The following is a 21,007-nucleotide window of genomic DNA, read 5'->3' as shown; positions in this document are numbered from 1 at the left end:
ACTGGTGGCGGTAAGAGCTTCCTCACGTCTACTTTTAATGAGCTTCATTCAGTATGTCCAGTTTTAAGGGTTTCGGAACAATCCTAAATCGTTCCAAATTCTGTCACGCCAAGTTTGCCTGTACTGTTGGCAATAACCCATCAACCATTCAATTCAGTTCCTCGGCCAGCCCACTGCCTGTTCCATTTCCTGACAGTTTTAGTAAAGGTAACAATGGCATCTGCTTTGGATAGGAGTCAGGTATCTCAACTGGGGAGGTAATAAAGGGCATGGCCTAACTGAACATACTGTGTGGTTTCCAATGAAGCAGCTCACAGAGTTAAACTAGCATTTGTGGCAATTTTAGGGTGTGGTGTAATTAACCACCACCCAAGACAGTTACAACTCTTCAGTTCAGTTCAGGCTATCCCTCTGCTTTACCAGATAGATCTGATAGAAGGCACTGCCTAAGTCCACTTTATTCCTGAGCACAAAGGTGGTTGCTTTCACAACAGGTGGCTGTGTCCTATTAACTAGGTGTAGGGCCCAAGGCTCAGTCTAAGTTCAGTCATTTGCTGTTCTGCTTGTCGTCGTGGTCCTTCTGCCATGCTGGAGAAGAAAATATACTCTGTTAAAAAAAAGTGCTTCAGGAAACCCTTTACCACATATATCATGGACCAGAAAACATTACCTTGTTCTTTGACAGGATGTTATCAAATCCCCAAGGTGCCTGAGGAGTATTAAAGATCTAGGGCAAACCACTCATTTTATAGATACAAAAACACGAAGGTGATATGATTTTATCAGCTGAGCCTTACTGTATAGGCGTGGCCATTGTTTTCCCACTGTTTTCACTGAAGAGAAATGACTGCAATTTAGACTTTGTAACAATTAAGAAACTGGCCAGGTTTACTTATCTTGATGGAGAACCATCTCAATCTAGACTAATAAAGAGCTGATTAGACTACAAATTTGTGAGATGCACCAACCTGACTTCTTTAAAGCTGAACTCCTCTTAAATATGGATACTCATGTACGATTAACCTATTATTAGAGTGTTCATGTGGAAACCCCAAAGGGAGAATAAGTCTCAATTACATAGCACATTCTGAGTCCTAATAGTAATCTGAAGCTGTCAATTTTGATCTTTACACTTCCCTAGAGATTCCTTGGGGCAGAGGGAGTGGGAAGGGAAGAGGTCAAAGAGAAAGTGGATAAGTGTTCCAGTTAAATTTAAATTATCTACAAACAACTGTATTATGACATAATTGCCACCTACACTTGCCAGATGTTGCCAAGCACTATGATAAGAGTTAAACAGCATGAAACACTCTGGCTCAGACACCTGGCCAGACCCCGGCAGAATTCCCAGGTCTGAAATACACTGACTTGTTACCATCTCTCCCAACTCAGTCCACAGCAGCATAGTGAGCTGAATCCATTTATTCATCCACACCACACAGACCAAACAGCAGAGCTGCTTACGCTCCTGAGATATATAATTTTTGAGATGAAAAGACCAAAGGATCACCTTCTCAACCCTCTCATTGCCCAGGGAAGAAATCAAGGCCCTCAGGGGTGAAGTGACTTACCCGAGTCACCATAGACAGTTAACCACAGACACAGGGCAGGCTCAAGGCTCTACCTCCCAATCTGGTCTTTTGCCCACTGTTCCTGAGCTATAATTTTACTACTTTAAGTATTAGTTGTCTGAGCCATAAGCCTACATCATTTCAGGTCTGAAACTCCCCTCCTCAGAACCCTAGTGGGATGGAGGAGGATCAGCATTCTGCTTTGATATAAGGGTTAGTCTTGAAGAAGACGGTGATATAATTTATAGATTCTCTAAAGATACGTATATATCACACAGCACAGCAAGTTAGACAAGGTAAAGTCTTTATCTTTTGCTTTTTTTAAGTGTGTGTGGGGTTTTGACTGCATGCATATCTATGCCTTGTGCCTGAGGAGGCCAGAAGATGGCATTGAAGCCCCTGAAACTGTAGCAATAGATGATTATTGCCATCATGTAGGTACTGAGGATTGAACCTGGGTCTTCTAGAAGAGCAGCCAAGTACTCTTGCCCACTAAGCCATCCCTCCAGCAGCTAGGGTGGGGCTTTAAAAAAAAAAAGTTCTAGATGAAAATTCGTGAGATCCTACTATCCATGTAAGTGTGTGGGAGTAATACCACAAAAAGTCATAGCCTTAATCTTCATAAAAATTTCCTATAGCACACACCAATCCAATCCAGACCTTTTCCTAATTTAAAAAAAATTATGTTTTAGATGACATCAAAATTTATGTACTTAAAAGTGTACAACTCAGTAGCAGGTAAAGGCACTTGTCTGAGATCAATGCCATGAACCCACCCACGGGATACAGGGAGAGAATCCAGTCCTGAGTTCCGAATGCATGCATAGGCATGTTCACAGACACAGATGCACGCACATGCACACTTAATTAAAAATGCTCTTCAAGAACAGGCACTACTAATGGGGTTGGGGATTTAGCTCAGTGGTAGAGTGCTTGCCTAGCAACCGCAAGGCCCTGGGTTCGGTCCCCAGCTCTGGGAAAAAAAAAAAAAAAAAAAAAAAAAAAAAGAACAGGCACTACTGTTACTAACTGTTGTAAAGCCACCATGTTGTACAGTAACCCCCTTGGACAACTTGTTCTAATTGTTTACAAAGGCCTCTGGTGAGAGGAGGACACAGCCATTGCTCACTGGTTACTCTTTCAATGTCACTTAATGTCCCTGCACATGAGCAAATGCACACTGCTGCCTATGGACAACTTACCTCAACGGCAAGCATCATGTCAGCCGACCATAGACTGATGAGCTTCCCAAAATAGATTATGCCTTTGTTTCACTAGGAGTAAGACGCTTACACAAAAGGAAGATATCAAACACTGACATTACTTGTGGAAAAAAGTTTTACTGCTAGCTGGCTGTAATCTCAACACTAGGAAGCTAAAGGAGGGAGGACTAGGAATTCAAATCCAGCTTTGGCAAAAGGCAAGCCTAGGCTACATGAGACTTGTCTCTGGGTGGTAGGGCACTGTGGAGAGGGCACTGTGGAGAGGGTTCGATGGGCAGAGTGCTTGCTGCACACGCATGAAGATCTGAGTTCAGATTCTTAGCACCTCTGTAAAAGCCAGATGTAGCATCCACTCGTAAAACCCCAGTACTATGGGGCAGAGACACAGGGATCCTGAGGGCTCACCGTCCAGTTAATCTCCCCAAAACAGTGAGTTCCAGGTTCGGTGAAAGACCCTATTTCAAAAGATAGCTGGAGAAAAATAAAGGAAGACATTCAATGCTGACATCTGGCTTCCACAAATGCATGCACAGGCAAATGTGTGCACACAGATGAGCACAGACACATATACCTCCCCGGCACCCCACGTACAAATTATGCCATCAGATCCCCTAATATCAACATGGGTTTCTCAGATACTCAGACAGAAACAGGTAAGTATAAAAACTGCTTCAAAGACTGCGTTAGAACAACCAAATCCACAGACCTGTGGCTTTGAAATGGAGAAATGAAAGAAAAGCCAGAGGAACCAGCTGGCATGGAGCCTTCTCTAACTTATCAAGGGGTGCACAGGAAACAGAAGCAGAATGGAGTAGCCACAGGGAGACAGCAAGCCTATAGGCTCAAAAAGAAGCTATAGGTTCGAAAAGTGTCTTTCCAGACACTTCAGGAGCAGTATCCGGAAAATGGCTGTCCAGGGCATGGACGGAGGAGGGAACACTCTCTTCACAGTGCGCATTCTCCCAGGGGTCCCCCTTCTAAGTCTTGTTGTTATTTCCCTCTCTTGAAAACTGAGAAATAGCAATATGTAAATGTTGACAAGGAAAACCAATATTAAGAAGTCCAAGGTGGATGCACGCCCCTTCCCTTCCAGCCGTCGTGATGTTGATGCCTAAGAAGAACCGGATCGCCATCTATGAACTCCTTTTTAAGGAAGGGGTTATGGTTGCCAAAAAAGATGTCCACATGGCCAAACACCCCGAGCTGGCAGACAAGAACGTGCCCAACCTTCACGTCATGAAGGCCATGCAGTCTCTCAAGTCTCGAGGCTACGTGAAGGAGCAGTTTGCTTGGAGACATTTCTACTGGTACCTCACGAATGAGGGCATCCAGTATCTCCGGGATTACCTGCACCTACCTCCGGAGATCGTGCCCGCCACCCTGAGCCACAGCCGTCCCGAGACTAGCAGGCCTCGGCCCAAAGGTCCAGAGGGTGGGCGGCCTGCAAGATTCACAAGAAGAGAGGCAGACAGAGACACCTACAGAAGGAGCGCTGTGCCCCCTGGAGCTGACAAGAAAGCTGAGGCTGGGGCTGGCTCAGCAACGGAATTCCAGTTTAGAGGGGGCTTCGGTCATGGACGTGGTCGGCCACCTCAGTGAAGTCGGAGATTATAATGTATTGAAAAAACTTTAAAAAAAAAAAAAAAAAAATTCCAAGGTAGCTGAGGATGTGGCTTGGTTGGTCCGGTGCCTCTCTAGAACGCATGAGCCATGTCTGGATCCAAACCACTCTCATAGGCCTAGCGCTTGAGAAGGGGAGGCAGAAGGTTCAGGGGTTCAGGGTCATCCTCAACCACATGTGGAGTTTGAGAACAGCCTGAGATGCACCTGAGATTTCTATCTCAAAAATTAACTTAATTAAATAGCAAAAAATAAACATTTTGAAAGCGAGAGTTATATAAATGTAACAGAGAACACTTAACAAGGATATTGGTGGCAGCCAAGGATATCTTCAGAAAGCAAATAAAACTCAAAAACCTGATTATCCACTCTGTCTCGAACAGTGGTTACTCCCATCTCTCACGGACAGACATCGACAGTACAATAGATAGTACTGCCAGAGAGAAGCTGGGAAGAGGAAGGAAAGAAAACCGTGTTTGCTTTGTGGTGTTTAAGGAAAAGTTCAAGAGTGAAAAGACTCTTACCAAACACCACTCCATTTTACATCCTGGGATTGCATTTCAACCATCTAGAAACGCTTTCTACAACAAACCATACTATTTTTTCCCTCTTCCTCCTCCCTCCTCCTTCCTCTCCCCTCCCCCACCCCCATGACAGAGTTTCAAAGTTTCTCTGTGTAGCCACTGGCTTTCCTGGAATTTGCTTGCTTTGTAGATGAGGCTGGCCTTGAACTCAGGTCTATCTGCTTCTGCCTCCCGAGTGCTGGGATTAAAAGCAGGCACCACCACGGCTGAGGTTTGGTGTTGCTAAGTACTGTAGTGCTAAGTGCAGGCCTCTGAGATCCAGGTAGATCTGATTGGTAAATAAAGATGCCTACATTGAATAGATAGGCGGTGCTTGGCATTCCAGGCAAGGGGAGGAGAGGTCTGAGGAGATCAGAAGAGAGAAAAGAAGGTGAAAAGAGGAGAAAGATGATGGATGAGTCAAGAAAATGTGGCCCTGAGGGCTGGTCAACTGGAGTTAAGAGCAGCCCAGATGAAACACAGTAAATATTAACTCGGGATTATTGGTAGGAAAGTAGATTCTAATAGTACAGAGGATCTGCCCAGCTCTTGTGCTGAGTAAAGCTTATTGTAAAAATAAAGGCTGTGTATGTGTCTTTTACCCAGGAAATAAACCCTAGATTGGGATTAGAAATTTCTACAACACCGCCACGCCTGATCATACCATTCTCTGATAATGCTGAACAATTCAAAAGATAACTATTAGTACAGTGTAGAGCCTGACCATTATGCTGTGGTTGTTAGAGGGCCAGATTCTGAAGCCAGACTACCAATGAGCAACCCCTGCCCTGGCTTTGTCACCTATAAAATGGGTGAGAAATAATAAATAATAAAACTTTGAAGTACTTAGGGAAATTTTTAATCAATGTGAGATATATATGACAATTTAAATTTAAAAACGAATAATAACAAAACACAATAATAACCACTACAAAAGAGATCTGCTCCTGTCCTCAAGGAGTTTATTATCCATTAAAAAGTCAGAGCAGTTGGGGCTGGAAAGATGCCTCAGTGGTCGAGAACATCGACTTCTCTTCCAGAGGACCTGGGTTCAATTCCCAGCACCCACATGGCAGCTCACAATTGTCTGTAACTCCAAGATCTGACACTCTTACATACATGCAGGCAAACAGCAATGCACATTGAATGAATGAATGAATGAATGAATGAATGAATGAATGAACAAATGAACATCAGAACAGTTAATTTCACAAACAGAAAAAGACAACCTGCTTTATTAAACACTATGAAAGAGAGAGGAGTCACAGAAGTATAATAGAAGATGGATTCAGTCTTTTGATGGGGTGAGTTGGGCTTTGAGGGTAAAGATTTCATGTCAAAGGTTTTCTTGAGTTAATATCTACAGAGAGGAAATGAAGAACTACCTAGGCAGTGGACACAGCCTGTGCAGAGGCCATGAGACTGAAAATATCTGCTGTATTTAAGGACCTCTAGGATCAGTGTGGCTGGAGAGGAAAAAAAGCAGACAGGAAGTGTGAACAGGTAGGGCTAGGGGAAAAGTTTGCACTTATAGAGTGGTCCACAAAGGCCAGAATCTATCCGACACGTCTAGTTGGTTATTTCTCCATGTATGCCCCCACAGAAGCGGCAGGACCATACGCTGCTGTGACACTGGGAAACAGACCTAGAAGGAAAACCTCACTCTTGAAGAACGAAGCACTCCACACACCAAACATGATGATCAAGCACATAGTGGGAGTCCTCCCTCATGTTTTAATTTATACTACTACTATATTAATGTTGCTTAGCTGGTTGTAGACTAAGGACAACACAGTAAAACCTCTGGTAGACCCCACCTCAAGGTCTGCTTTCTAAGACCTCATGTCTGGTCAGCCCCTGCATATGTGATCAGAATGATTGTTAAACCTGCTCCTTTCTTCTGAATCACCCTCTGTCTCTATGGTGCCTGCACCCATTCTAGAATGGCTTTTAATACAATAGAAAGAAATACAGAACCCCACGGACTAAGATAAGCCACTGAATCACAGCCTCCATTACTTAAGGAGGTTGGCAAGGACTTGTAGGATTTACCAATCTCTTCCAGGCACTCCCTGCCTCACTCAGTTTCCTGTTGGCTGAACTCTTCAGTTTCTCTTGCTTGCTAGTTCACTTATTTCAACTCCGCTCTCTTAGTTTTACCTTACACATGGACAGAAAGAGAACCCCCAAAGCTTACAAAGCTCCTGTCTTCAAGGAGCTGACCTCCTAACAGGGGAGTCAGGTAAGACAATGAAAAGTGCGCTCCACAACAGGCCTCCGATCTTCAGAGCCGCTCTCCCTTCCTGGGCCAAGTCCTGACATCCTGTGCTGAGCTCAAATGTGCTCATTTGACTCCAACCAAAACTTGTGACTAATCCTCCCAAAACCAAAGTGCAAAGAACTCGAGGCTGCTGGGCATGGTGGTGTCCATCATTAGTCCCAGCTTTCACGAGGCAGAGACAGGCACGTCTCTGAGTTTGAGGACAGCTGGGTCTCTGTAGGCCAGACAAGGGCATGTGCTGGGACCTGCTTATAAACCAAATCAAACCAAACCAAACCAAACACCAAGGTTTGGAGATAGCCCCATGAACCTGGCATATGCTTTGTTTTGTTTGTTTATTTGTGGGGGAGAGGGCTGAATGGAGGTGCTGTGGGATGCACTGGTGTGTCCCAGCCTGGCCTTTGAGCAGGGCATTCCACTTCTACTGGGGAAAGAAGAGTGGGCTGGATGGAGCCTTTTAGCTCTACTGTGTGAGTACCCATAATATATCAGGACTTTACCTCCCTCAAGCTTTGCTGTGTTCTTCTTGCCCCAGATTAAACCACATCCAAAATCCACATAGATGCTGTAGAAGTCTTGATGCCTTTAAACATGGTCATTACCAATCCATGCCACACCCTGGTATCTCCTTTTATCTCAGAATATTGCAACACTGAATATTAGTAATTACCTGATTCACTTTAAGGTAGGGTGGGGAAAGAAATTAAAAGCTAAAACAAATAAAATTAAAAGAAAATGCTGTAGGGACCAAAAGACTGCTTTCTAGCTATACACACAAGCTATGTAGACTCTTAAAGCATCCAGCATCTAAGGGAGAGAACCTCCTTCTATCCAACCACAGATCAGATAAGAGACTGAACTTTACCAGCACTAAGAACTTTATAAAGATTTCCAAGCACTCAGCCCTCAGAGCAGGAATAGGGCTGGTCTTAGAGAAACTGTGGTTTGACTATTTGTTAGTTAAGCAGCAAAACTATAGATAAACGTCTTAATCACACTGTGTAAGGAAACTGTTTTCTTCTTTACAAAACTAGACCATGACAACTAGGAAATGAGCCCTCATAGAATTATGGGGCAAGAGTGCTGAACTGAGCAGAGCAAACACAAAGTACCTCGCAGGTGAGAGACTCTTCAAATCTGGTTTTACAAACTTTCTTATACTATTTTAACTTCTTTGGTGATGGCACAGATGCTTCTATAATGGGAAGAATTTTAATTTTGGTAAATGTGAAACACATACACACACATTTGGAAACAGAGTCATCACAAAAATCAAATTAACTACTGGGGAATCCCCCTAATTTTAAACCTTTTCTCGTTACCATTAAAAATCAACATGAGCAGCACTTGGATTTATTTGCTCAGGGTTTTCAAACATTTCTGAAGCTTCTTGCCACTATTCACTCTTCCAGAGGAAGAGAAACAAACTGGGGTACAGACTTGCATGCTGACCCCTACAGTAAGTGATGTGATACTTATCCAAGTGCTGTGCTAGGAGCAGTGCTCAGGAAAGGTGCATGATTCCAGAACCTCTGAGCCTTACTTGATGGAAACACGCTCACCAACTTCCCAGGTCCCTACTCGCCTGCTCTACATGCTTCTCTTATTTAACGTCTATCTAATGTATAAGTGTGCATCTGTGCATGCGTACATAGACGTTAGTTTTTGAGGAAAGATCAGCTTTTGGGAGTCTACTTTCTTCTTCTACCATGTTGGTTCCAGGGAGCCAACTCAGGTAGACAGGATTGGCCGCAAAGTACTTTATTCATGGGGCTGGGGAGATGGCTTAGCGGTTAAGAGTGTTGATTGTTCTTCTAGAGGTCCTGAGTTCAAATCCCAGTAACCACTAGGTGGCTCCCATCTGTAATGGGAGCCAATGCCCTCTTCTGGTGTGTCTGAAGACAGCTACCGTGTGTATTTATATATAATAAATAAATCTTTTTTTAAAAAAGATGCTTTATTCACTAAGACATCTTGCTCACACCTAACAATGCTTTAAACAAATAGAATAGTTGTATGTATTTATGCATAGCCATATGTTTTCAGACCTATATAATAGGCAACAATCAAGTCAGAGTAATTAGCATTTCCATCGTCTCATGTCTCATTTGTGTTAGAAGCATTCAAAATCCAGAGTTGGAGAGATGGCTCAGAGGTTAGACAGAGCACTGACTGCTCTTGCAGAGAATCCTGCTTGGATTCACACAGTGGCTCACAGCTGCCTGTAACTCCTATTCCAGGGACCTGATGGCTTACTGACCTCTTCAGGGTCCAGGTACATGCACGGCAAACAGAAATTCATACAAGCAAACATTAATACAACAAAGATAGATAAAGATATAAATTTTTAAAAAGAAACATTTAGCCAGGCGGTGGTGGTGACACCTTTGACCCCACACTTGGGAGACAGAGACTGGTAGATCTCTGTTTGAGGACAGCCTGTTCTACAGAGCTAATTCCAGGACTGCCAAAGCTACATAGAGAAATCCTGTCTCAAAAAACAAACAAACAAAAAGAAACATTTAAATCCTTTCTAACCATTTGGAAATATATAATGAATTGCCACTAACTATATTGTATTATGCCACCGAACTCCTATCTGGGAGGTGGGGGCGTGTGCTAGGGCACATGTGTGTGGAGGTCAGAGGATAATGTGGAGGAATCAATTCTGTCCTTCTACCACGTGGTTTCTGGGAATGGAATTCAGGTCATTAGGCTTGGTAGCCAGTGCTTTACCTAGGTGAGCCATCTCACAAGTTGAGCCATATTTTTTAATTACCTGCCCTCTGTACCTTCCTCACCCTTTCCCTTGCCTGGCACATCCACTTCCCCTGACCCCGAGATAAGGTCTGAAGCTATGTAGCCCAGATTTTCTTGAGCCTCCCATGTTCTGGAATTACAGACAGTGTGTCACCATGACTGGTTTGGTAGCCACTATTCTATTGTCTATTTCTATGAGATCAATTTCTTTAGCTTCTACACGTGAGTAGGAGCACATGGTATCTGTCTGTCTCTGTCTGCCTTACTTTACTTAACACTATGTCCTCCCGTTCCACTCATGTGATCACAGTGAGAGGATTTCATTCTTCCTCATGACTAGGTAACATCCTATTGTATGTACTTACCATCTTTTCTCTATCTGCTCACCCACAGATGAACACCTCGGCTGATCTCCTACTATGGCTACTATGAGTAGTGGCACACTAAACACAGGACACAACTATGTCCTTGACTTCTAGGAAAGTGCATGCTTCACTCTTGTACTTTAAAGGTCCAACTTACTTCCTCCATAAATGCCTTTCATCCACTTCCCTTGGGTACTTCATTCCTGTTTTCATCCTTTGAAATCACAAGGATGTTTTACGTGTTGGGGTTTGTCAAGGGAACCTTGAAAGCTGTGCTGTTTTGATTCCTGAGTCTCTTCATAAACAGAGAAAGCAAATACAACTAACTGCTCAGGACCTTCTAATAAGCATCTCCCTAAACTTCTCACATTTCAGTTATTTAAGAGTATTTGAATATAAGGCCAGCTATCAGGTAATGCTGATAATAGCAATTTCAGTAGTTAGTGCTCAAAGAATAAATGTCGATAGGTCTTTCATTAACCTGCTTTTTTAAAATAACAAAAGAAAATGTTGAATAGGAAGGGCTGGGGAACTGTCACTAATGTACTTATCTTGCGAAGATGAGGACCTGAGTTTGACCCTAGCATTATGTATTGTGGTATGCACTTAAAAGTCACAATTCTGGAGAGACAGACCAGGTAGATCCCCTGGGGCTCACTGGCCAGCCAGCCTAGCCTAATTAATAAGTCCCAGTCCAAATGAAAGAGAGAGTAGCTCTGTGAGTAAGATCCCTTAGTCCTCTTGCAGAATACTCCAGTTTGCTTCCCAGCACCACATGGTAGCTCACAGCCATCTGTAACTCTAGTTCCAAGAGACAGATCATACACCTCTTCTGACCTCTGTGAGCTCCTACACACATGTAGTGCACATACCTACATTCAGGCGCATATATATACAAATAAAATTAATGAGTATTTTTTAAAAATCAAATTAACAAAATCCCAAAAGCACCCTGCTTTACCAAAGGCTAGATGATCTTTGGCCCCTCTTCCCATTTATCACACATTTGAACATGCCACACATACACACAAACACACACAAAGTTGAACAATGAAACAGTAGGGAAGGACGTTTGTGTCTGAGGTGGGCTGTTGTGAAGTCTCGGTGAGGCCTGCGCACCGCAGCCATGACGGAGGCTGATGTGAACCCGAAGGCCTATCCCCTCGCAGATGCCCACCTCACCAAGAAGCTGCTGGACCTTGTTCAGCAGTCGTGTAACTACAAGCAGCTTCGGAAAGGAGCCAATGAAGCCACCAAAACCCTCAACAGAGGCATCTCTGAGTTCATTGTGATGGCAGCAGACGCTGAGCCCTTGGAGATCATCCTGCACCTCCCTCTGCTGTGTGAAGACAAGAATGTCCCCTATGTATTTGTACGCTCCAAGCAGGCTTTAGGACGGGCCTGTGGAGTCTCCAGGCCGGTCATCGCCTGTTCTGTAACCATCAAAGAAGGCTCTCAACTAAAGCAGCAGATCCAGTCTATTCAGCAGTCCATTGAGCGGCTCCTGGTGTAGGCCGTGGCCTCTGCCCTCTCCTATCTCCTCCCACCCTGAGTTTGTGTATCATGTCTGTTAGCGTGTACTGTTTTCAGCCAGTTTCTATTATATTGTGCTACATCTGATTTTGTATTTTTATCTTTGTCTGAACAGGGTTGTTTTTCACCATCTCCTCGTCCTCTTCTACCATTTTTTAGTTTCCCTTTTTAATTGAAATGATAGCTAAGACAGGTGAAAGGCAGAATGTCACCATTTAGCAACAAGAAGAACCAGGAGAAACTTACGCCAGGGATAGTAGATATTTACTGGTCCCTTGTGCTTTTGATGTAAGATCTCTATAAATGCTACTGTGACTGAGGAACTTTCTTTGGGTAGCAGTCCCTCCTACCCCTTATCATTTGAAAAAAATTTGATAATGTTAGGCCTATTGTCCAGGTGCCATTTATTAATATCCTATGTGTTTTTGACGTGTGTAACCTTATATTCTCCCATATCTGAGGCAATAACAGCTCAAAGGGATTCTGGGGAAATAGTGGCTGTTTGGCTGGAGCGTACAGCAGAGACAGTGCTAGCAGGAAACATCCTCTCCTTGGTAAAGGGGGATTTCTTGTGGAGCCCTCATCCTCCTCCTCCCGCAACATGGTCAGGTGTATTCTCCCTCCATGAAGAAAGTGATTACATGTTCACTGTCGAGCAGCCTAATAAATATGTTGATATTTCGTTTTAAAAAAAAAAAAAAAGAAAAAGAAACAGTAGGGAAAAAGCCGTACTCGGTTCTCTATTTTTAGTTCTGCCACTCACTAGCAGGATCTATTGATCGGAAACCTCTCCAAACACTGAGTTGCAGCTTCTGTGGTCTGGGGCACACTGTGACACCCCTGGGCATGCAACTGTACTTCTCTGCAAGGATCAAAACAAGGAAGGCACAGGGATGGTCTACAAGCCTGGCTAAATATCAGTGAGCTGGGGCTGAGGACGACTGTTTTAAAGATGCCAGGCTGTGTCCAGAGATTCTGACTCCCTTCATTTGGGACGGTAGCTGAGCATGGCTTTAAAAGCGTCCCTGCTGATTCAAGTTCAAGCTAGGAAGCTTTGCTGCAAGTGACACATACTTGGTGCAGCTGTGGCAGTCTATGCAGATGTTTCTCTCCCACCTGCAAGGCCCCTCAGGAGTAAAGGGCTATTAGTTTTAAGAGATATGATTTACCATAGTCAATGAGCTCCTCTGGCTTGGCCAGAGGTCAATGACAACATCAGGACCTGGGGATCTGACAGCAACAGCACCTTGTGCTCAGAAGCACAGGAAGAAACTCAGTTTCTATAACAAACACTCCTGAGACCTAGACAAACAACTGTCCCCTCATCTGAGATGGGGGAGGGGAGATAATCCACCAGAGAACAAGATGGTTTTGAATTATAATTATAAATTAGTCCACAGTCTAAGGAAATCATGTTTAATACATGAAGACGATCCTGCATCAAGGATCACGTTTTAGTAGTGAAACCTCACGCTGAGTGAGGAATGAAATGGACCTGGACTCATCACCACCATTAACCCAATGGGATTTGGCAATGGGAAAAAATGAGTCTCACTGCAACAGGAGGAGCTCATGAAGATGCTACCCACTTAGGTTGTCTACCCAAGTAAATGTTCTGAAAGGCCCTCTAATTGAATAAAAGTGCACATTATCACTGGAATCCTTTTAAAGATTACAGAACAGAGACAACCAAAGCGACATCTTTCCCTCATCTCAACCCTAAAACCCACAAGCCATTTGCTTTATGTTAAAATAGCAGCCCCCTGCACCAGGCAGGGGTGGCAGCACAGGGGATGCAGACCCAGGCAGTGGTGGCAGCACAGGGGATGCAGACCCAGGCAGGGGTGGCAGCACAGGGGATGCAGACCCAGGCAATGCAGACCCAGGCAGGGGTGGCAGCACTGGGGATGCAGACCCAGGCAGTGGTGGCAGCACAGGGGATGCAGACCCAGGCAGTGGTGGCAGGACTGGGGATGCAGACCCAGGCAGGGGTGGCAGCACAGGGGATGCAGACCCAGGCAGTGGTGGCAGGACTGGGGATGCAGACCCAGGCAGATCTCTGAAGTCTGTGCCAGCCTGTTCTACAGAGGGAGTTCCAGGACAGTCAGAGCTACACGGAGAAACTGTCTCAAAAACACAAAAACAAAACAAGCAAACAAACAAATAAATAAAAGAGCCCCTTGTTTTATGGTCCTTACTTCAAAGGGAAATTCAATAAATATCTGCTTAGTGTCTACACTACAGTGGGAATGGCTAAACACAGCATGCTAAACTCCACAGAGGCGGCAAAAAATAAACAAAAAAGCAAGACAGGATTGTTTCTCTGGCTCTAGCATAAATCAGCAAGAAGTCTCACACTCACACATTCACACACACACACACACACACACACACACACACACACAAGCCTAGGGCACCTTCTTGTCTCCCCACCCCCACTATACTCTCCTCTGTTCACCTAGGCTAATCAGAGTCCTTCCTCTGTGGTCCCAGGGTCAGGTCCTTCCTGCCACCACAGAACTGCTTGGGAGGTGGGGGACTCTGCAGAGACACCCCATCTCTTCAGGGTTTCTTGGTGAAGGCTTTGGCAGGGTTGCTATTAAGAACTTTGTAAGGACTTCTAAGACATAAGTTTTCAGTTTTGGTATTTCAGACATATTTCTAGGCAAAAAGTTACCGAAAAACACGCACCTGCTTGGATATTATTAGACCTCAAAGAAATGAGCTCAAACTGAAAATCTGGCCTAGTGAATTCTTGAGCTTCGCCTTCTGAGGCTGGGTCAGAGATGGCCTGCCTCCTGATAGAGCTTCCCTGATGGAGCCAAGCAGCTTCTGCAGCTCATGAAGCTCCCTGCTACAACACAGGGAGGTCACAGCTCACGTGGGAGGGATACACACCACTTAGTAAGCAAGCACTTTCCAGAAAGCCTCCCAGATGGCCCTTCAAACCCAGAGCCTCATGGTGACCTCCTTAGTTCACACTCAGTACAACTAGGAGACATTTCTAACATAAGCCCCAAGACCGGAGGACTGCAAAGGGCCAGGGTTGGGGACAGCTCTCCATAGAAAAGCAGGAGGATCAGGTCCAAAGGTCCTCCTGCCATTCACATATTACCCAGGACAGGTGACCAGACCTCCCTGACCCTGGCTTTCTAACCTGTCTTTCCAGAGGGCAAGAGTTCCTACTGTCACTGAGGGACCAGCACTGCACTCCTGAACTAGATCAGATGGCTGAGACGGAATGGGCCTGTCTCTTATACACCGATCCCAGTTCCCCCAGAAACCTACACATTTACTCATATATGTTACTGGCAGCTCGAAATACTTCTAAAATATTTTGGAAACTCCCTTCAAAGACTATGCTTTTGAATCCTTTAAGTGGTAGGAAGTGCTGATAATCTGAGGGTGAGTCAGATTTCAACATTTTAATAAACAAGTAAAAAATCTAATCCAAGTGTTTGCAATAAACTGTGATCAGACTAAGTAGTAACAGTTGTGGTCCAACTGCAGCATGACTCATGCAGAAGTTGTATTTAGTGACAGCCAGAAAGAACTGGGAACTATTTTAAGTTATATAAGGATAATTGGCTTAAGAGTAAATATATGGGGGTTGAGGATTTAGCTCAATGGTAGAGCACTTGCCTACCAAGCTCAAGGCCCTGGGTTCGGTCCTAAGCTCCGAAAAAAAAAAAAAAAAGAGTAAATATATGTATTTTTTAAAAAGATTCTCGGGGTTGGGGATTTAGCTCAGTGGCAGAGCGCTTGCCTAGGGAAGCGCAAGGCCTGGGTTCAGTCCCCAGCTCCGAAAAAAAAAAAAAAAAAAAAAAACAAAAAAAAAAGATTCCTTTTTGGTTAGGATTATTAAAGCTGTTTTGGCAGGACATCTGTTATCCCAGCTAGGGAGGCAGAGACAACAGATCACACAAGTTTGATTAGTATTAGTCCAGCCTAGTCTATGCTTTGAGTCCCAGACCAGCCAGTGCTACATAAGGAAATCATGTCTCCAAAACAAAACAAAACAAAATTTTTTTTTCTTTTCTTTTTTTCGGAGCTGGGGACTGAACCCAGGGCCTTGTGCTTGCTAGGCAAGTGCTCTACCACTGAGCTAAATCCCCAACCCCAAAACAAAAATTTTTAAGTTATTCTGGTGGTGGGCATAGCAGCACACACATTTAATCCCAGCTCCCAGGAGTAAGAGGCAGGGAAATTTCTGGTTCAAGGCCAGCCTGGTCTACTTAATGACTTCCAGGACAGCCAAGGCTATACAAAGAGACCCTGTCTCAAAAAAAAAAAAAAAAAGTTATTTTGTTTTAAAGTTACTTAATAGTAGATGAGTAATTAAACTACATGATTATAAAGTTATAATTGCTATAACCAAAATGGTAAAGGGAGGGGCAGATTTGTATAACATATAAATTGACCCTGAAGAAGTAATTATTTTGAAAGTGACACACTTTTCTTCTTTGGATAAACAGGTTCTTTTGTTGTTCAAAAAAAAAAAACAAAAACAAAAAACCTACCAAAGTAATAAGTTTACTGTCAACTGGTACTTTAATCTTCCTAAGAAAAACAGTTGCAAGGGCAAACCATGAAAAGAACAGGAACCTCTAAAAGGACAATTAATATAGCAGCTCTTGATTTATGAACACTCTTCAGGCTAAACTTTAAATGGTCTCATAACCCGACAAAGAATCTTATCTGCAGGAGGCAGGCTACAATCAGAACTAAAGTCACAGGATTGAGGTATTTTAGAGTGCTCGTGGGGCTGCATCTGCTACAAAGCTGATCTGAAACCACTACAGAGCAAAGGGAGCTGTGAAGGAGCCATTTAAAAAGCCAGAATAAAGCATCTTCTCACCAACACTTAGTTATATAGGGGTCAGAGACGCGACCAAGATTATTTTCATCATGAAAACAAACTAAAACATCTTCACCCATCTTATAAATCCATACTTCTAAAAGAAAACAGCTTACTCCAAGATGGTTGTCATAAAACCAATTTTTTTAAAGATTTATTCATTTTATGTATATGAGCACACTGTCGCTGTCTCCAGACACACCAGAAGAGGGCGTTGGATTCCATTACAGATGGTTGTGAGCCACCATGTGGCTGCTGGGAATTGAACTCAGGACCTCAGGAAGAGCAGTCAGTGCTCTTAACCACTGAGCCATCTCTCCAGCCCTGTCATAAAACCAATTTAAAGTTGGTTTTATGCTTTTTAAAAAAATCCAGCAGTTGGAGAGATGGCTCAGTGATTAAGAGCACTGGCTACTCTTCCAGAAGACCTGGGTTTGATTCCCAGCACCCACGTGGTGACTCACAACTGTCTGTAACTCAAGTGGGTCTGATAAGGCTTCTGCAGGTACCAGGCATGTAGGTGGTACACACACATACATGAAGATAAAATGCCTGTACACATAAAATGAAATAATAAAATTAACAAAGCAAACAACCAATGGTGCCTGAGGGTTTAGACTAGAACTGTAAATCTACACATATGGTTACAAATTTCAGGTCCAGAAACCTATTCCCAGCAAATTAAGCAGCTAATATATATTCAAGAGGTTAGCAACAAGGTGGTTCATCACAGTACTTACAGTAATCAAAATTTTAAAAACTATGTATTATCTAAATGGTCAAATTATGGAGCCTCCATTCAGAAGTAGTGTGCAAACAGATGTTACAGAATTAAATTTACTGACAGAAAAATGATCTCTCTGCTTCAGTCTAGGTAAGGAAAACATCTATGTAAATATGTGCACAGAAAAAAAGTCTTAAAAAATATTAGTAGATATTAGTAGATTAACCATCAGGGAAAAGCATCTCAAAACCACAATGAATGAGCACTCATGTCCACTAGAAAACTAGAATACACAGTAAGTACACATATTAATCGTTCTTTTGGGGGCTCCTGTTCTTTTGTTACACTGCAGGTGACAATGTAAACTAGTGAGGCTGACTTCAGGGAAGAGTCTGGCCATTCATCAAAAGGTTAAATACATAGTTATCACATGATCCAGCAAGTCTACACCAAGAAAACTGAAAGCATGTATCCATTCAGAAACTAGTGTTCTTAGCAACATCTGCAGTAGCCCCAACCTAAAAATAATCTACAGGACCATCAGCTGCGAGGATGTTGTGTGTCCACAGATAGAAATATTATTCTGCAACTAATGTTATGTTCTATGTGAGCGTTGAAAAAAAAAACCAGAATGATGTATCAAAGAAGTCGGTGATATCAATATGAAATGTGCAAAGCAGGCTAATCCACTGAGATAGAAAGTGGGCTCATATTGCAAAAGGACAGGAGGTGGAGGTGGGGAAAGGAGCAGCAGCTAATGAGCATAGGGTTTCTTTCAGTGACAATGAAAATGTTGGCAACTTACTTGTGGAGACGGTTGTACGATTCTCTCAATACACTAAAAACTATGGGATTAACCTTTTTAATGAGTCAACTGGAGTCCCACAGTGCTACTGAAAATGTTAATGGAGGTGATGTTTGATTTGTAGTGATTACTCAGGGGTTTTAGTTTCACCTCTGTCTACTTCAGGCTTATCTATCCTTTGTAAGTTTTCTTCAATAAAAATGATTATTTTGATTTTTTTTTGAGGGGGGGGTGTTGTGTTTTGTTTTGAGACAAGGTTTCTCTGTGTAGCCCTAGCTGCCCTGGAACTTGCTCTGTAGACCAGGCTGGCCTTGAATTCATAAGCATCTCCCAAGTGCTGGGATTAAAAGTGGCACCACTGCCCAACTTTGGATTTTTTACAAAAATTGCCATGTTATCATGCAGAAAAGAACATGTGCAGAGAGAGAGAGAGAGAGAGAGAGAGAGAGAGAGACAGAGAGAGAGAGAGACAGAGATAGAGATAGAGATAGAGAGAAACAGAGAGAGAGAGAAACAGAGAGAGAGATAGGCAACTGCTAGGCAAACCATGGCAACCCAATCAGGACTCCATTCCCCAACCTGTGAAAAGCTCAAATGCTTTTTAACTGGATGAAGGTTAAACTTTTCCTTTTTTTTTTTTTTTTTTTTCGGAGCTGGGGACCGAACCCAGGGCCTTGCGCTCCTAGGCAAGCGCTCTACCACTGAGCTAAATCCCCAACCCGAAGGTTAAACTTTTAAAACAAATCGCAAGTAATAGCCTTATGATAATTTGTTTTTAACTTCTACTTTCCCCAACAGGGTAGGGTGCACTCACCCACCCTCTATAGTGCATAGCTCAGCAATATGTCACTTTGAGGCAAGCAAGTCTCAAACCAGACATGGAATATGGTAAAGCTAAAGCCTCGGGGCCAGCCGCAGCATCCGGGAGGCACAGTCACCCAACATCCTTATTATTCATGGGGTGTGATTCACCAGCCCTGCTTTCTAAGTCAGCATCACACTCTAATCACCTTGCCAGGTGATAGCCCCCAAGTTATCTGAAAATAATATGAACCGAATTCATCAGGGGCTTCTCCTCCGTATCTTTTCCATGGAAGAAATATTTGATCATTATAAAACACAAAATATTTAAAAAGACTTTAGATCCCAAAGGCAAGGGAGAAATTCAATAAAAAATTAAAGAGTCAGCCAGTGATTCTTTAATGTGAAAATGGTGTGGAGAAACCTAAAGCAAGCAAGTAACTCCCTGCCCTCGACCTAGGAAGGTGGGACTATGCTACCCAGCAGTGTTGGCTCACAGATGGCTATACAGTCATGCTCTACCACTGAACTTTGAAAAAAAATTTACTTTTTATTATATATATAAATGCCAGCATGTATGTACCACATGCATGCCTGGTGCCTGCAGAGGTTGAAGAGGGCGTTGGATCTTGGGAAACTGGAATTACAGACTGTAGCTAGCCTCCACGTGGGTGCCCAGGTCCTCTGTAAGGGCAGCAAATGCTCTTTCTGAAGAAGAGCGAGCCTCACGTACAGTTCTGAAACACTGTCTTGCCGAAGAAAGCTGAGTGGGCAGCCGAACCGATGAAACGTAAGTGCACAAGTACAGTTTAATTTTACCAGCAACCATCCCGATAGCATCAGCAACAAAGCATCTTAATCACTGCCTCAGAACAAATAACTCCATGTCTCCTGCTAGGATAATTCATTCAGGTGATAGCTATCAAGAAAAATGATAAACAAGGGCATTTCTGGTTGAGCTTTCTCCTGCCAAGGCACAGCGTGTTTCTTACATATATAGTCCTTGGGTCTCGGGGACTTTTTCTTAACCCCCATCAAACCAAATACTAACTAAATAAACTTGATATATCTTCGCTGGGCTAATTTTTTTTTTTTTTTTTTTTTTTTTTACAAATGCATTTGGTCTCACATGCCACCAATCTTGAAGTGGTTGCCCATGTAAAATTAACCGACAGATAGAAGATAAGGGTCTGAGAAGAAAGGGAAATCTCTAGAATGTAGCTAACTTATTAAAGCACATTCTGGGTTGGCAAAAGCAGCTTCCAGTACTTACTAACAAGGATCTTGTAGCCCCCGAATCTCAACTAATAATGAGTCAGTGTCTGACTCAATTAAAAAACACACTCTTAAAGAAAATCGGAGCATTGCCTCCAATGGACCAGCTACTTCACCAATCAAAACAAAATAACCTTAAAAACAAACCAACACTCCCTGGCAAGGCACAGCACAGCACTTACAATGATGAAGGAGTAAAAGGCACTTTGGTAGGGAGATGAAGAAGACACACACTACCTACTATGTGCAAGGTACCTTCCTCCCAAGCACTAGCTGACCCCATTTCACAGATCAGGAAACAGAGTCCTGAAAGTTTAAAAAAAAAAAAAACAAAAACAACAACAACAACAAAAAAACCTTGCCTGAGGATACAGCTAGCAAGTTATCAGTTAGAACTCAGGTCTGCCTGATTTAACAGCTGCTGTGTTCTGCCCAGCGTCAAGGCTGCCTACTGTTCATTCTGCTCCAACTTCCACTTCGAATCTTAAAATACTATCTTACTATGTTTGGAGTTAAGATCTTATTTAGAAGAAAAATTCTGAAAAGTGAAGCCCAACCTTTCGCCTAAAAAAGCCACAGCAAAACAACCTTTGGTAAGGGTCTGGAATCTTTTACATGAACTCTTGAC

At 43.2% G+C, this 21,007-nt stretch overlaps 3 protein-coding genes across 4 annotated transcripts in view; 2 read left to right on the top strand and 1 right to left on the bottom strand.

The window, feature by feature from the left end:
• The window catches only part of Ern1 (endoplasmic reticulum to nucleus signaling 1), a 90,633-nt gene that overhangs the window by 67,855 nt on the left and 1,771 nt on the right, over window positions 1-21,007 (bottom strand). The window lies entirely within an intron of this gene.
• Window positions 3,896-4,424, top strand: LOC116908790 (40S ribosomal protein S10-like). Of its 2 annotated transcripts, XM_032912184.1 has the most exons (2): window positions 3,896-4,295; window positions 4,352-4,416. In XM_032912184.1, the coding sequence occupies exons 1-2, from the start codon at window positions 3,896-3,898 to the stop codon at window positions 4,414-4,416; spliced, it is 465 nt and encodes a 154-aa protein (XP_032768075.1). The 2 variants fall into 2 exon arrangements, with proteins under 2 accessions (XP_032768075.1, XP_032768074.1); XM_032912183.1 differs by having other exon boundaries at window positions 3,896-4,424.
• Window positions 11,457-12,618, top strand: LOC116908792 (NHP2-like protein 1). The gene has a single exon (XM_032912185.1). The coding sequence runs from the start codon at window positions 11,510-11,512 to the stop codon at window positions 11,894-11,896; it is 387 nt and encodes a 128-aa protein (XP_032768076.1). The 5' UTR covers window positions 11,457-11,509; the 3' UTR covers window positions 11,897-12,618.

Source organism: Rattus rattus, chromosome 9 (genome assembly GCF_011064425.1).
Source record: "Rattus rattus isolate New Zealand chromosome 9, Rrattus_CSIRO_v1, whole genome shotgun sequence".
Lineage (NCBI taxonomy): Eukaryota > Metazoa > Chordata > Mammalia > Rodentia > Muridae > Rattus > Rattus rattus.
This window is presented reverse-complemented; position numbering and strand designations above follow the sequence as displayed.